This window comes from Thermobia domestica, chromosome 1 (assembly GCF_964235325.1).
Source record: "Thermobia domestica chromosome 1, izTheDome1.hap1.1, whole genome shotgun sequence".
Lineage (NCBI taxonomy): Eukaryota > Metazoa > Arthropoda > Insecta > Zygentoma > Lepismatidae > Thermobia > Thermobia domestica.
In genome coordinates, this window is record NC_137454.1 from 168847687 (window position 1) to 168866636 (window position 18950).

The window sequence follows — 18950 nt, forward strand, 5'->3', positions numbered from 1 at the left end:
ATGCAAAATTTAACACAGAAGCTGTTAATTTCTTTGCCACTCAACAAGATGTATGTAACTTCTTTAGTAAAACCTGGAAACGCTGGAAGTCTTTACAAGATTGTATTCCCAAGGATACTTCTCAGGGAAATGAAAAGACACTGAAAAAAATTATCTGAAACAACCTAAGATTCAAGCCATAATGCCGTCTTCGCACTAAGAAAGAGATATGTGGACGTTATGAAATATTTTAATGTCATGTACCTTACTGGAACAAAAAATAACGGACAGAAGCAACTCGTTATAAACGCAAAATGGAAAGGTTCGAAAGGTGGTAATGCTTGTATTGAGAAAAAGTTCTATGAAACATTAATATTGTGTCAAAAAAGTTGCAGAGTCCTAGTATGTGCTTGTAGAGTGTCAACGAGAACTGAAAAAATGCTGTACTGTGGTGCTTGATGTTAGAAAGAATGTGTCTCAAGTATTCGAGGTAACCAGTGCTTGTGCGCTCAAATTTGGTGTTTCAGGTAAGTTAGAAGAAAGAAGGAAGCCAGTGCCGAAAATATTCTTTGATGAATTGGCACAAGATACCGATTTACTGACCCTGCCAAAGAATTCGAGATCAAAGTGTTGTTGCCTACCCTCAACTCCATAAGGATACGCTTCGAAGGAATAAGGGAACTTTGTGAAAGATTTTCGTTCTTATGCCCGTCAAAGTTACGAACCATCCTGAAGAAGAGGTCACCAATTAGTGTTATGCAGACGATTTATCCAGTGACTTTCCACAAGAAATGTTGACTTTCAGAGACACTTTTCAAGACAGACTTTCAAATCTTTCAATTCACGAAGAGATTCTTCATTTTGAAACTGACCTCGTCTCAGCATTTCCAAATCTGGTGACTGCGCTTTCTTTATAGGTAACTCTTCCTGTTACAGTTGCAACTTCTAAGCGATCATTCTCTAAGTAAAAATTAATCAAGACGTATCTCAGAAACAGTATGACCCAAGAACGCCTTTGGAGTGTAGTCATGCTGAGTATTGAGCGAAAAAGAGCTCATGAATTGGACATTTCTGATCTGATAAAGAATTTGCAGAAGCAAAAGTGAGAAAGAAACGGTACTGATTTTGTATACGATTTATCGACTAAAAAAAGCTGAAAATAAAAAAAAAAAAGCTTATAAGTGGTTTCTACTTTATAATTATGTAAAATCGTAACATACTATATATATATATATATATATATACATATACATACATATACATATATATATATATATATATATATATATATATATATATATATATATATATATATATATTCATTTGAAATCCTTTTTGTAATATTGGTTGATACATTACTGTTTATTTGCACTACCACTCCAGAAAGTCCGAATTTTATATGAATATATTTTTAATGAACAGTGCACTATCCAGTTTACTTCTGAAAGACATACCACAACGATATAAAAAGAAATATGGCCAATACGCTTCTACTAATAATTTTTGGTTTATAGCCGTTTCTGCGCGTATGTATAAGTTATTGATAGTCATGCATTGGGCCTATTGGATAGGTGAGGGGGCGCTACTACAGATTTTGCCTAGAGGCGACAAAGGCCGTTGTTACGCCACTGCACAGAACTATTTGTATCTTGATTAATAGAACATTTGGAACACATATTTCAACATTAGAAAAGAACTTATCTAACTGTATTCCTAGAAGCAGCAGAAAATTGTCCAATACTTCGGATACATACCAAGTATCCTTTTACGAGGAACAAAAAAGCTTAATGCATGTTAATGGGAAAGGTTCTTCACATGCTTCTACCATCATAAGCTGAATCCTTTACATTTTTTATAACGTGTTGTTTTGAAGTGACATCGGTTTTAATACAATAAATTTTATCTCGGGACAAAATACGATTATATTACTGCCCCAACAAATTCAATTATCTGTAAAGCCCGTTATAGACGAACAAATATTCCATCATATATTGTATCAAATATTTCATCAAAGTGGAATTTGAACATGTATGATACCAAGTTGTCTGCAACTTTTGGGTTGGTCACAACATTTGATACAACTGTTCTAAATTAGAACTTGTTCTATTTCTATTCAACATTGTATCAAAGAAAACAAACGAAAATCGCTATGCGGTGGCACTAAAATCGAGTATGTGGGCACGGAAAGCAGTTAACATTCTTTTGATGTATACTAGCAGTAATCTGTTTTATATAACTATAAAATTAAAGAATATTAGGGCTAAGTACCACAGGCGAATTCTCAAAATTGGCGTAGATTGAGAATATTCCGTGAATTCTTTTTTTTTTTTTTAAAGCAAACATTTTCTTTCACTATTCTTGATTTAAATGGTTTCTTAAGACGTTCTGCCATGTTATTACTTTGGCGCATGCTCAGATTATTGCGTACAGATTGACAATATGCCTGTATATGATGTGTCTGGAATGATTATGTGCTCTCTTATTATATGTAGTTATTTCTTCACGAAATTAATTCGTAATGTCTTAAAAATTGTCTCTCAAGGTAGGAGTTGCATTCATGAGTACAGATTCACTTTACGAGAACTTTCTTTAAGGGTCTTCACTTCAGCGAAATTAAACTACCGCTAATTTTAGTTTTTTTCTGTAATATCTTCAAAACTAATAAAAATATTCAAAAAGCAGAAACGTAGTGAACTACACAATACAATTCTGCATGTGATACTTTTACTACAATTCACCTATCTGCTTTTGGTATGCCTCTATTTACAGGACCCGCAAAAACTGTTAAATCTATCTACAATTGCAAATCGAAAGCAGATAGATGAGTTGTGATAACGGTATCACATGCAAAATCGTATTGTTTAATTCACTAAGTTTCTGCTTTTCGGATATTTTTATTTGTTTTGAGGATATTCCAGAAAAACTCTAAAATTAGCGGTAGTTTAATTACGCAGTAGTGAAAACCTTTAAGGTATAAATACGCATCGAACGAATATCATTTAAAAAGAGACCGCAGGAAAAGCAACTTATGATAGGTGGCCATTAAAAACGAGGATGATATTTAACCAATTCAGAGCAGGAGCACATAATGGAACCCACAAGTTAGCACAGGGTTTTGTTCGCAAGAGGCAGAGGCATCAATAACTGAAGATGAGAGCCAAAATGAGGATAGTGCGAAAAACACTTAGGTTAGAGTGTGTAATATTTTCGCATTTATAAATATTAATTAGTAATTTCCTACACTGAAAAATTCCTCCCCAGAATTTAATATCCTACAAAACCCTCGTTAATATGTACTCTCTCATTTTAACTGTAAAACCTAATATTTGGTAACTGTTTAGTAATGGGGAGCCAACACTAACGAAGACAGAAAACAATGTGCCCTGCAAGACTCTAACCCGCCTTTACTCGCTAACGCTCGCTCGGCAATTCTGTGTGAATTAAATGTTGCGAACCTAATCTAACCGAATGTGAATAGAAAGTCGCAAAAAAGTCAATTAAAAACCTGGCCCCCCAAAGCTAAACAATAGCTTAACATTTTTATGACGGACTATTTCTTCTTAATCAGTGCCCCAAAGTTACAAAAGTAACTCGAAAAGACGAAATTTAAGCATCGGATCAATAAATAGAATATAGATTCATACGTATTTACTGAACAAGAAAGGAACCATGAAAATATTATTTGGGAATAGCAATAAAGGAGGAAAATGAGACAGAAGTAACTGTGAATATCATTCCATTCATTTCTACAACCTTATTCATTATAATTACACCATAAAATTATAATTCATTATAATTACCACCATAAAACCCACATATACGTTCATGTAACCTAACAACTGAATCAAGAAATATAAACAATTGAGCAATGATATTCACCTTTATATTTGATCGTTTAAAATGGGTGCGAAAGTTTTACCCAACTTATTTGACCAAATTACCGTCAAAGAAAAGTTTGATACAATATTTGATGGAAAAGTTTGACGATGTATAATAGGCTTAATGTACATATAGAACTTATATGGCTATCTACATTTTATTTCAAATATCTAATCGTATTAAATTTACTGTAACACAAAACGATTTATATACCAGAGCATTAAAGATGGCAAACATACTTATTATATTTTTTGTAATATATATTTAAATATGTAGTAATAATTCTTGCAAAAGTATTCCTTATTTTTAAATAGAAACGGATCCTTCTTTGTCTTTTGGATACATACCACTCAAGAACTGGAATTTAAAATTCTTCACTTAGAACATCTTTTCCCTCAATAGAAATCCTCATTCAGGGTCCAATGATGAGTCTTCTACTTGGCTTCTTAGTGGTGTCGTTATTCGAGTCAAGTCCTTTAAGCGGTAGCTGTTGATTTAGGTACAGTTGATATTCCACATGCATCTTTCAGTGCATTATAGCCTAGATTTGAACTCAGAATATATTATAGTGGTGACACATTGCCATTTACTCATTTGCCAAGAATTTGAAGGATTTTACATTTAATTGTAAATGATCTTCATCTTTGTCTTGAATAAACTGACAAAGATTTCTAACATCTGACTTTTGTGTCAGCTGAATACTATCAAGGGTTTCGTAAAGGAACACAAAGAGATTAAACTTACTATGTTTCTGCTAAATTTTTTGTGTCCATCTAAGATAGTATTATATTGGAAAAGTTTAGAAGTATTTACAAACTTTTTTTTTTTTTTTTTTTGAGTGTTGTACAACATCTTTTATTACGCCAAAAGTTTCAGTAAGTGAAATTTCATATTTTGTTGCTTTTTGAAATAATATATTTGGTCTAGGAATTAATTCGTGCGGGTGGACAAGAGATGGCGCAACGAACGGAGCGTCCCACAGTTCCGTGTATCCACAGTGGATTAAAGCGTCAACAACACCAGTTTGTAGTTAAGTGAACATGGCGCAATTTGTGCCTGATAAAGTGTTTTTGCGGGGTGTCCTGCTGCATTACTTTAACATGCAGAAAAGTGCGACTGAAAGTCACCGTATTTTGGTGGAAGTGTATGGTGACCATGCTCTAGCTGAGCGAACGTGTCAGAAGTGGTTTGCACGGTTTAGAAGTGGTGATTTCGGCTTGGCAGACCAAGAGCGAGCTGGACAGCCAAAAAAAATTCAAGACGAAGAATTGACAGCATTGCTCGAGCAGGATTCGTGTCAAACGCAGGAACAACTTGCAGCAGCATTAGGCGTTGATCAAACAACAGTCTCCAAACGCTTGAAAGCCATGGGAATGATTCAAAAGATGTCACATTGGGTTCCACATGAATTGAAAGACAGAGACGTTGAAAGACGAAAAACCATTTGCGAATTGCTGCTTCAACGACAGAGCAGAAAGGGGTTTCTGCATCGAATTATTACGGGTGATGAGAAGTGGATCCATTACGAGAACCCTAAACGAAAAAAGGCATGGGTGAAACCAGGTGAACCAGGTCCATCACAACCAAAACGAGATATTCACTGTGCAAAGGTTATGCTGTGCATATGGTGGGATATGAAGGGTGTGGTGTACTATGAGCTGCTGCAACCGGGTGAAACTATGAATGGAGAACGTTATCGACGACAATTAATGCGTTTGAAGCAAGCTCTGGCCAGAACACGACCAGAATGGGAGAACAGACATGATAAACTTATTGTTCAACATGATAACGCTCGCCCACATGTCGCAAAACCGGTCAAAACTTATTTAGAAAATGTCGGATGGGAAGTTTTACGCCACCCGCCGTATTCACCAGACGTTGCTCCTTCGGACTACTACTTGTTCGATTGCATGAACAACGATTTGATTGGACAGCGGTTTACTTCTTCAGAAGATATCGAAACATGGGTCTCTGACTGGATCGCTTCCAAGGATGAGGACTTCTTTCGCCACGGAATCCGTACATTGCCTGACAGATGGGCGAAAGTGGTGGCTAGCGATGGACAATATTTTTCTTAAGGTATTTATGTATTTTGTGTTTGTACTACAGCTTCAATGTGTGCGTACCAACCGCACGAATTAATTCCTAGACCAAATATATATTTCAGAAACTGATTTAAAATATGAGCTTATACCTGAAATTAGTTCCTTAAATATTACTAATTGACAGTCTTCCTTTTGTAAACAATTATTTAAATTAGACATAAATCGCAGAGGCTCTACTATTAAGCAAATGGTTAAAAGAAAAGTAGACTTTGCATTTCAAGAACTTTACCAGCCAATAAAGCTAGATCTACGCCATCCTGATGTAAATGCTCACAGGTCATCATTATTGATCCATAACATTTCTTGATGACAGATTATTTTCTTTCATTTTATGTTAGTTTTTGTACAAACATTTTTCGCTTATACAAAAGGAAATCGCTGTACCAGGGTTGGATTTCTAGTGGGAGCTCATGTGATTCAGATCCTTACGTTCAGGTAGACGTCTAAGTTTCATACAACTTTGGACGATCTTGGCGCTGAAAAAAAGTTTATCAACATAAAAAGTCAGACCACCACTCATTCTAGCTTTGGAAATTCTTGTATAAAGTTAAAAAAAATAAATAATAAAAAAAAAGAATTCTGACCATAGCATCTACTATGTAATAAATCATTACAGTTTCGGCAAAGTATCTTCGCCTTCATCACACATTATCTAATAAGCACTTTACTGTGCTTATCTAATAATATGTCTGATGAAGGCATGCCGAAACTGTAACGATATTATTTAAAAATGAAATGAAATCTTTGAGTTTTACGTTCCACGGTTATGCCGGTTAGACTAAAGGAGACGGTCATGATGAGTAATGAATGAAATGGTGGAATGAAGAAAGTGGGAGGAAACGGTAGAACCCCGAGAAAATCACGCACACGGTGTTTGTCCACCACAAAGTTCACTTGGCGGGGGTTGGGATCGAACCCAGAACCCCAAGCACCAGAGGCGAACGCTCTACCACTGAGCTACCGCGGCCCCTCAACGATATTATTTATTTAATAGATGCTTTGGTCAGAATTCGTTTTTTTTTTTTTTTACTGTATATGAAAAATAAAAAATGGCTATGACAATGTTGAATTTCAAAAATTGTTCTAAGATGGAGTTCAGAAGATTTCTAAGAAGTGTTTGCTTGGTTAATGTAATAGCTTTCTAAGTTTATAGTTTGAAGGAATTCAGATTTTGGAAATTCTGAAGAAAGGAAAATTGTACGTCGATTATTTAGGATAAGATAAACCATAATATATTACTTTTGAGTGTTGATACCAATCTTCTGTTTTTCGTTTTAAGAAATGTTTCCGTTACTATAGTTATGAAGTGCTGTCTCACAGCTTACAGACATTTTGATAATATAGTTCCGCTGAAGTTCAAGCGTTATAGTATGTGACCTTACCTTCACAGGATGGAATAAGCTACCTACTATTGAGAGAGAACAATTGAACATCTGTTCGAATTATATAACAAAAATTCTTCTGTAATCACAGGAACATATCACAGGTAAATAAAATAATATAATCTGGATAAAATTTGGATACAAGCCATTGAAGCATAGACAAAAATTTTTGTGTGAAGAATATTGAAAAGGAATTCCTGTGAACAGCAAAGGATTTTTTTTATTTGTAAAACGAACTAAAGACATAATAAAATTATAAGTAAGAAAACTGATAAATTTTGTTAATGGAAAATTTACTTTTTCTTTTTTTTCTTATTTATCATATTCTATTAATTTTTTCATGTGGTACTGTTCTTCTTTAGTTAATTTATTAACATATTAATTATTTTCTGCAGTGAGCCGTCTTCGGATGAATATAAAGGCTCAGTTATGACTCAATAGATGACATCACCTTTTCCCTATCTTTCCAATGTATGTTGTAAGAAGTGACAATATTCAGAATAATTGAAACAAATAATAAATTTAAGAATTGAGTATTAAAACTTCGTCCAAAGACAAGTTGAATATATAATGAAAGGATAATCCGTGCATTTTTTGATTATTTTTTTATATGAACCGTTGAGAGCACTTGATTTTACTCTTCAGAAGCACTCTTCCAACAATAAAATTCTCTTAATAATAAATGAAACAAAGCATCATAAAAACACATGGATTATTCTTTAATAATTGATTTAATTTCTTCTGGAGCAAGGTTTAAATATTAATCTCTTGATTTTGACTAAATTGTTGCAAATTTTCTGGTTTCTAGAAAATACATTGGAAAGGTAGGAAAATTGTACTGCCATCTATTGGGTAATAGTGCTTTTTTAAACTCACCTTAAATAATAATCACTGGTGATACCTGGAAAGAGAGATTCTGCAGATTTGTAATAATAAACTATATTTAGTTATTGACAATCATTTGGTAGTATCTTTACATTATATCAATGATTTTTTCCTTATCATTGTAACATAAAAATTTAAAATAATTAACTGATTTTATATATCTATATCTATCTATCTATCTATCTATCTATCTATCTATCTATCTATCTATCTATATATATATATATATATATATATATATATATATATATATATATATATATATATATATTACAAAATCAAAAACTAATTTGAGTTTTGAAAAGAAAGAAATAATGCATTTTATATTTATGTATTCTTTAAACAAGAATTTTATGAATGATCAGAAAAATGGATCAAACTTGGCCAACAATTTTAGGAATGATCAAAAGATTGCGATCTTGGCCAATAATTAATTTTTGGATCAGAGACCACAAAATTTTTGAACGGACCCCAAATCGAGTTTTTGCATTTTTTAAGGAATAAGCACATCATTCTGAGTTAAATGATAGTTTGGTTTTGACTATACTATATGTAATTCTCCAGATATAAAGCGTACAAGAAAATTTTTGATTGAAATGTATTGGATCTTTTATGCATTTTTGGATTAGGAGCCACAAAATTTTTGAACATCCCTAAATTGAGTTTTCATATTTTTTTACGGAATAAGCACATCACACTGAGTTAAGTGATAGTTTGGATTTGACTAAACTACGTGCAGTTCTCTAGATATAAGGCGTACAAGAAAATTTTTGATTGAAATATATTGGATCTTGGATCATGGGGCTACCAAATTTTTGAACGGCCCCTAAAACGAATTTTCGTACTTTTTACGGAATAAGCACATCATACAAAGCTAAGTGACAGTTTGGATTTGGCAACACTATATGTAGTTCTCCAGATATAAGGCCTACAAGAAAATTTTTGCCTGAAATATATTGGATCCTTTGATCCAATAAAAATTAACTCTAATCAAAGCAAGAACTTAATATTACTTGGCGAAACTCTAAATTAGTAATAATAAACGTTTGCTTTAGTCAGATTTTATTTCAATTTAAGTTCTACAGAGTTTCAAAGCCAGTTTTCAAATAAAATTTCTCACCTAAAAAGAAACTATTTGGAAACTGTACACAAATGTTGGTGAAGACTTGGTACACGATATCCTGTAAATACTTTGCCATTGTTACAAATTCACACTAGAACGTAGCTAAAATCGTTTATGCTTAGTATATTTTCTGCTACCGCATTTCTAACTTTCTAATGATTTTATAAATGTAATGAGTTTTTGTTATTTGTTATAGTTTAGTATCCCTTGTCAGCACTGAGGCTACATGAGACGTGGACCTAGTTTAAGGTGAAATCCGAACCACCGTAATCGGCTCAGATTACAATGCTCTTACACCGAGATTCGAATCCAGGACCCCAAGTATCAAAAGCTTGTGAGCTAGCCACTAGGCCTGTGGGCGCAAGAGGTGGAGGTTGTTAAAGAAGGGGGAAATAAAGTTTTGATGTGGTACAGCTCATTACATTGATCTCATTTCAGACGAAGACCGAAACTTCACCAAAGACTTACTCTGTCTCCCGCTGTACTAGTAGATTTGTCAAACGTTATAGTAGGAGAAGATCGTCCAATTTATTTCCCGAGTGAGGCTGAGGAGTATATGAAACAAATGGAAGATTTAGATGACCAAGAAGCGGCTGGAGGAATGCAATTTGATCACCACGCGTGGGAAGGTCTGTGTCATGTGAGGCGAATTAGGATTCAAAGCGAACTACGGGTAAGTAAAACAAGTTACGAATTCAAAAGTATTGATAATGAATTATTGGAGTGTATTATATATATATATATATATATATATATATAAGAATTATTTATTGTCGTTAAACAACATGATGTTGTAATAGACAAGGTCAAAATTTACAATTTTAATTAATCAATACAATACTTCATATTTTATCTAGTACTATTTTTCTATTCTACACAGGGTGTCCCATAAATCTGTTTACATAGGCCATCTCGGTAACTATTGAAGATACGAAAAAATGATAAGAGAGCAATGTTATTGAAAAGTATGTGTTTTCAATCTAAAATGTTGGAATTTTTGGAATTCGACCAACCGTTTGGGCTCTACACTGGTAAAGCGCCCAATGTTAAAGAAAAATGCAACGTTGCCACGTCTTTGTTGGACAAAATTGAAGATATGTGCGTGTGTTTTGGAACAAGGAGAATAGAAGGGCGGTTACAATGAAGGATATGAAGAAGGATCACGCGCAAAATCAATCCAAGGCAGTGGCGTCACCATCAGAAGGGGAGGGGGAGGTACCAAAAAGAATTGAATTTAATCACAGCAAACTGGTATTAATTGCTTAGTGATGTCAACGAGATGGGACAAGAGGAAAATTGAATAGAACTATAAAGGGCTTAAGTGCCAATTAAAAAAAAAAAAAAAAAAGAGAAAAGTCGATAAACATGAGTTATCATAATAAAAGTTAAACGGGTACTGCGACCATGTTAGTGCTTTAAAACAGAAGCAACAACTTTTAAGCTATAAACTCTTTACAAACGTATTCTACTTGGTATTAAGAAAACTTTAAAAGATACAGTTCAGTTCTACTTATTGCCGCACTTAGATCCTGTCTGATTATTCAATTGTTGTCTTGTCTAGAAACAGAAGCGTGTCACGTTCCCAGACGAGTTCAAACGAAATAGATTAATTATCTCGTATCCAGCTGCTGGTGTAGGGGTAGCGTGCCTACCTGCAAAACAGCATTTGGGTAGGTCGAACATGCGCACGAAATCTGTTCCGACGGGACATCCTGACTAAGTTTTTTCCTGGTTTTCGTCAGTTCCCCTGGGTACACGCCAAGATAGTCCCTTTTCTCATTCTTTTTTCAGTCGTAGAATCTCCTACAGGATCAATGTGACCTTGAAGTAGAGGTCTTATCTCTCTTTTTGTCATTTCCTTGAACAAACAAATAAATAAATAAAGATTCTTAGGTGGTGAGCATTATTGTTCATTTTAAGGTCTCGTCTCGGCTCATAAACTTGATGTCTCATCTCATTTTGTTGAATGATTGTCTAGTGTCGTGTATGAGTTTTCGAAACGAGACGAGACAGTAGAATATTTATGCCTCGTGAACAATAGCTTGTCTGATGGGTGACAATGGTATACATCCTTTTTTCTTTGACAAATGAATGACATCAAGATAACGCGTCATCAGGCCTCCCAGCAGGACACTGAAAAAAAATATAGGACAGTTTGGTTTATAAAATGGGACAGTTTGGTTTCTGCAATAAAATATTACGCTCTGAAGCACAGAAAAAAAAATATAAATGTATTGAAAGAAAAGGTCACCCTTCACCCGGCAACTCGCCAAGATTTTCCAGTATTCATTGCAGATCTTCCAGGGTATCAACACTGTTGACTACAATGCACAAACACAAATTAGTAATGCAACTGGAAGTATTATTTCTTTAAGGATACCACCTCTCCATACATTCTGATTTACACTTTTCACGTTACTTTTTCTTTTGTTTTTATGATTTTTGTGCAAACAATAAAATTTGAACTTATATCAGTCTTCATTAACTCTATAATGCATTTTTGTCAGTTTTCTACTTGACTGACATTTAATTCCCACTTGCAAATATGCGAAAAACGTGCAATTAAAAAATTGGAATAAGTTTGCCTGAAAAAAATACACATAATGAATATTTCTTAAGATAATTGGGTAACCTGACAAAGAGAAACGAGAAAATATTTGTCCTTGATGAATTCCACACGTGAAATTAAAATGAAATCTTTCAGTTTTACGTCTCACGATTATGCCTTTGAGGCTAAGGAAGACGAATCATTAACGCAAGAGAATGATGATGGAATAATTGGTAGAATAAGAATGTGGAAGGAAACGAAAATACCCGAAAAAACTCATGAATATTGTATTGTGCATCATAAACTTACCCGGGGATCGAACCAGAGACCCCACACACCAGAGATAAACGCTTTACCAGCGAGCCATCGTGCCCCCAGACCTGAAGTTAAATAATAAACAAAAGACATTTAAGTGTTGTTTCTTCTAGTTTATGATTATATATTTTTTACTCTTTTTCAGATGAAAGCGCGTGCACTGGAAATAGCTGAAGCCGATACTTCATTGAACCACTTTCAAGCACGACTGAATCAGGCCAGAGAAGCTGGTGTGGAACTTGGAAATCAATTAAGTCAAACCAGAAATCAAAAACAGAGGATTATTGATAACCTTGATGTATGGATATCTGTCTTCATAAGTATTTCTGTATTTTTTTTTAATTATTATTATAAGTTGGAACAGAAAACTTGAAATAATTTTGAAAATAATATAATACTGAGGTTCATTAATTAATATATTAAGTGCAATAACATTATGGTGTTCCTTATAGCGATACCACAGCAAAATTGAAATCATTGCGAAATTAGGATATTCGAATTATGAATAGATACCCACTCAGATAATATAATACTGCGAATAAAGAGAGGTATAATGTAATAGTAAAATTTCGTCCATGCGAGGGAAAGCGTACTTATAATCGGATTCGATTTATGTACGTTCCTGTGAAAGGCATACCACATATAATAGTACTTCGGTTAGTTTTCTTTGAGATATTGCATAAAATGGTGCCAGGTTTGATTTTTGTCTGACCACATAAATATAATGCATGTATGCAATTTTTTTAGAGTTCGATTTTTAAGAAGAGCATCACATATGAAGTTCAAGTTTGAGTTTTTATAAGCAGGAGTTAGGCATTTAGTATAGGTTCGATCCCAAATTTTAAGTGGAAGGAACATATGCTAAACACCTACTTCGGATTACAGAGTACGGTCAGGACAACAACGGGAAATGTACGTAACATCAAACTCTAATAATACCGTTACTGCTGACACAACTCAATAATATAAAAATATTATTGAGTTGGATAAGTATTGTTAAATTGGTTTATTAAACAAATTTTAAAACTAATTATAATGCGTTCTTATTATCAAATTTGAGCTATTTTGTATATAATTTTACTTAGATACATCTAAGTAGTGCCTATTTAATGAAAAACACACAAATATCACTACACACAAAATATTAAAGCACTACTTTTACGTGACTTTCATATTGATATTCTATTACATTTTACATATGATTTTTGATATGAAAATAGAATTGAAAAACGACCGTGGAAGACACGAGGTGACAGAATTATTCACAGTTACATTTTCGGTTGCAATTTCGTATTTCTTCTAAAGATTGCGTATCCAAATAATTACTGGAGGTGCTTTTTTTTGCTCTCCTTCACAGCACAATTAATCTAACGAGGTTATCATTGGTAATATCACTTTGCAGCCAGAAATATAATTTGTCGATATCAACTTTAACACAAAATTGATAACATGACGAAGATATTAAGTTATTATCGTACAAGGTAATTACAACGCAAATAATAATTATTTTTAGTTTATGTGCTCTATCGGTTGCGCTGGCAAAAGCTTCCGACTCCTCCTCCATTTTTTTTTTTTTTTTTTTTTTTTTTTTTTTTTTTTTAATCGGCTCGATTGCGACTGCAAACAAATTAGGTGGAGCGAAGAGAAGAGAGGATAACAAAAATATAGGTCCTCCCCACTTCATGGAGTAGAACGATGCAACACTAAAATATTTGCTAATTACCTCTGATTACCATAATGTAATTGACTATTTGATATAACTAATAATTATTGAAATAATTGAATTTTCTGTTACGGACGGAAAAATCCCGATTTGGCTAGCAAGAAGCTGGGCGATTAAAGTACTGACGTAATTGCTAAATTTAACTATTATCTAACCAAAAACAAGGCATTGAGGAGGGTTAACAACTTCATTTTTTCACCATATAAGAAAAAATGAAGGAGTGAAGCAGAGCGTTGGGCAAAGCGAACAGCTCTCTCGTCACTAAATATATATGTATATGCGGTTAAAAAGAGGATTTCTTGAAATTTCATTTAATCCGAAGTTTCACCAAAATGTTTGAAAATAGCATGACGAGTCCATCTCGTTATAACAAATAAAAGTACAAAAAAATATGCATTTCACTATATTTTGTTTGTTACACTGTTGAATAGCAGGAAAGTTAGTTATATCTTCGCAAATCTAATTCGAAAATACAACGAAATACGCCTATTTAGCAGCCTGAATGTAATCTGTTTAAACCAAGAGTATCTGTTTTCGTCCACGATTTTTCGGAAAGCAAACTAATGCTTTTCTAACTAATACATTTCACTTTTGATAACCTTCTTAAAGGGTTATTTCCGTTTTAATATTTGAACTCATCTCTTAAATTTGTCAAAGGTCTGTGTAGACCTTTCACTTATCTGACGTGGAGGTGGGCCTATAGTTTAATGCAGGAATGCAAATAAGCAACAAAATTTTACTAGCCCAAGAAAAAAAGCTACCAGCCCACATCCCACAATAGAAATCATTTACTTACCTTCGGTATTTTGTTAGTGATATTAAAAACTCGCGTGCACCGATGAACCACTCGCCCCGGGCGAATGGTCTTTTGCATCCCTGGTTTAACGTGAAATTTGAAATAATGAGTTTCCACCAAGTCCCATCTATACGTCCTTAATTGCAAGGGTCTTATTTCAGTGAGGAGTTGTTAAGCCTTTATTTTACTAATTTACTAAAGTTCAAGGTAGTTTGAAGCATAAAATGCTAATTAAATATTATGTAATCTGAATCATTACTGAGTTCAAAATACCACAAACGACTATAAATGCCATCTTCAATAAAAGCACACTACTTTTGCTTCAATAAAAGCAAAAGCGTAAATGCTCTTTTCTAACCAATATTCTCTTTGCTGAGAATTTTAGAGACCTGGATATGTGTATTCGATCGCTGAAAGAGAAAGACAGAAATTAGTAAGAAGTATTCCACTTCTAGATCTATAATTACGATTTGCAATATGTCAAAGAATCACGTTTGATTGATTGATTTTGCTTTACGTCCTTATGTAATAAAGATTATGAAAAACAGGACTTAAGCTGTGAAGTACGTCAGTACTTGAGTTCGGTTCAGTTGTTTTATGTACTGACCATCATGTAAAGCACAAGTCTCATGGAACAGGCCTTTTTCTACTCGCTAACTTCCTCCAATAGAGCTTATTTAAAGGACAATGATACAGTTTTTGGCTACGAAAGCTTACTACGATTATTGGAAAGTATTTAAATTTTCCACAATAATCGACAAAAATTCAATATATTCTTGCAAAATATAACATATCTACTTCCAGTATCCCACCGAAAAAATTAGAAAAAAAGACATCTTATCGGATTTAAAAGTTATCTGGTTGATCCACTAAATAAAAAAGGTATTTATCGTGCTCAAATTCGAATATGATTTCTCATATTTATGTCAAACAAAATGCAATATTAACACCCGAATCAAAAACATATTAGACAATCAAAAAAAGTAACAAGAAGAGAGCATGTCGGGATTGGCGCTTCACTTAAAACAACATTGACACAATATAAAGCAGGTTAATATGATAGGTTCAGCAAAAACAAAGAAACAACGAGAGATTAAAAAATCATTCTTTATTCACAAATAGATACCAGCTTTAAATCTGGAGTTTGGCAATATTGATAGAATCTGGTTACCTACCTTTGATGTATATTTAGCTCAATCTTTCACACTGTGCTCTGCTTGTGGTATTTTGGCATCCTTCACGTTATATTCATCTGTTCTGTGGTATGTATTCCTTTTTTAAAAACCCTTTTTCTCTCATCCGTTTTTATCCTTGTTATCTTACCACTGAAGACGGAACCAGCTTGGTGTTCCGATACGTGTGGAGAGTGCTTAGTTTTTTCACGGGATGATTCATTGATAAATAATCAATTTTTTTGTTAATTTGAATCATCCTCTCATGCACCTACATAGTAATTTTAACACCACAGTAACTCATCTTTAGTATGACAAGACTGTTTATTTCATAATATGGAGGAAATAAGTTATATATATATATATATATATATATATATATATATATATATATATATATATATATATATATATATATATATATATATATATATATATATATGTATATATTTGGTTTCAACTTTAAGTGAATTTAATTTGATTTTATAAAATTTGATAATTGAATATTCAGTTACTTATGTTTCTTTAATATCGTGACTGTACTCACTCGTCAAAACGGAGATAAAGCTAACAGGACAAAGATAAGTTCTTGATGTAGATTCACAAGAAGTATCAGTCATTTTTTTTTTTTAATTTTTTACAGGAAATGTTAGTTCTTTTTTTAAATAGTATTTTAATATTGAACATATTTTACTGTGAAAAAAAAGTATAAGCACTTCACAAAACAAACATAACAGTGATATTGATGTATCCTGAAAATCAATGGTGCCAAGTTCAACTATGAATTTTATCATTATTAAAAATTTTTTGTCACTGTACTAACCTTCGTGTTTTAATAGTGATAATCCAATACTCATTAAATTTTCGCCGATATTTCAGGCATATTACACAAATGGCTTTCTTCGAGATGACTTCTAAGCTAAATTGTGAAAAGTTAGATTGTTCACATTTTAGAATATAGCACTTCAGTAGCAATAACCAATTACTCAGAGTCAAAGTATTCCAGTATTTCACAGAATAACGAAAACACTCTGTTAATGTATTTTATATCTATTTCCTATACATACATACATACATATATATATATATATATATATAACTAAACATAGCACTAATTTAGTATATACACACACACGAATACTTTATTTTTTCAGGTCGTCTTTATCCGTGTAAAGATAGATGAAAAACATAACTTTATATATATTTGCAAAGGAGGCTGAGTCAGTATAAGAACTACTTTGTAACAAAAAAAAAAAAAAAAAAAAAAAAAAAAAAAAAAAGGCCATTTTCAGGTATATTGTATTTGTGAAGAAACATTAATACCAAAGTTAAGGAGCACATTAGTGAATACAAGAACGCTATTTCAGGACTTTCTAAACATTTACAAAAATCTAAGCATATTGTTCAGGACATTGCTGTATTAAACCGTTCTACCTTTAAAGTGAAAGAAATGTCTTTGAGGTATACTATATTATAACCAAGAATCCGGGTCTCAAAAGTAATAAAGGGAATCTAGATAATGAGTGGGATGATATTATTGAAAAAGATATTAACAAGAATAATTTTTTTTTAACAATTCATAAACTGCTCCTTACATATGGAAATTTGTGTAATTTATGTAATATATTATTACGGAATTTGTACATATACACATTATTACGGAATTTGCATATCTGAAATATAATTAATGTTACAATTTTAGTTATTAATATATTAAAAATAAATTTTATTATCCAGAAGGTATTAAAATAGCTTTTGTACAAAAAATGAAAAACTTTTGTTCTTTTTTTTAAAAAATCATTGTGGTAACATTGATCCAATACTCTACCATATTTAAACGCATAGAAGTTCCATGACATTAGTGTGGAAGAAATGGATGCATTGCTTAAGGAATTCCTCAAAATTGGCTAGAAGACGAGTAAAGAGAACCTGAAAAAATAAAAACATTAGTGTATATACACTAAATTAATTTTTAAAAAGCATATTAATAAAGTGTTTTCATTGTTCGGTGAAATACTGGACCACTTTGACTGTGAGTAATTAGTTATTGCTACTGAAGTGTTATATTCTAAAATGTGAACAATCTAACTTCACACAATTTGGCTTAAGGGTCATCCTAACGAAAGGCATTCACTTGAAATACGATGAGAAATTTATAAGTATTAGACATCACTGTTGAAACACAAAGGTTAGTACAGAGCCAAAAAATTTTAAAAATATGTTCCGTACATTCAATTAGTTGTTTATCATTATTCTTTGCACTTAGCGGTTTCTTGTGTACTTTTTTTTTTTTTAATTCTGCGAATGTGGTTTGAAAGAAATAAAGTATGCTAAAAATTCATACAAGAATTTAATAAATTAGGGTATATGTGAAAGACGGGTGCACCTTGTTAGCTTTTATGTAATAGGTTAACTTTATCTTCGTTCTGACAAACGATACAGTATCTAACAGACAGAAGAAAATATAATGCCGTCTCAGCAATTTGATACTAAACCGTTTTGGAGATATGGTAAACATTGTTAAAGTTTGCAACACTCCTTTCATTATGTAAATCAAGAACTTCTTGCAGAAACTACCAAAACTATAACTGTAATATTATAGAAGTAAAGGAAATCAACGACAATTTCAAACATTTCCCACAAGTACATAATTTTAACCAGTATAGCAGTCTCTACCCATATTTACATATATATATCTTCGGAACAATTTGATAAATCAAATTACTGAAGACGGTATTATGTTTTCTTTCGTCTATTAAGAAAAGAAAACATATAAGTCTTTAGATGTGATACTTATCTAAGTACTTTTTCGAAATAAAGTCTTGAAGAAAGTCAAATTTTCAATCCGTTGTAATTTAATTCCTATTCATTTGTAATGTGTTATATCATGATCACATCATAATACCAAAGTACTTCGGATGTAGATAGTCCCGGCCGTCTCATTTGCTTTATTTTCTTGTAGAGGCCTCCAAAATTTTGTGATAATGAAGGGTAATTAGTTTGCGATGCAGAATAATAAATGTAATATTGTAAGTTTTTGTTT

At 32.6% G+C, this 18950-nt stretch overlaps 1 protein-coding gene across 1 annotated transcript in view; it reads left to right on the plus strand.

The window, feature by feature from the left end:
- The window catches only part of LOC145690931 (cilia- and flagella-associated protein 43), a 190326-nt gene that overhangs the window by 142901 nt on the left and 28475 nt on the right, over nucleotides 1-18950 (plus strand). Inside the window, exons 21-22 of the mRNA XM_081766380.1 lie at nucleotides 9792-10026; nucleotides 12362-12514. Of these exons, the coding sequence (XP_081622506.1) occupies nucleotides 9792-10026; nucleotides 12362-12514 (388 nt within the window). The remainder of the gene's footprint in view (nucleotides 1-9791; nucleotides 10027-12361; nucleotides 12515-18950) is intronic.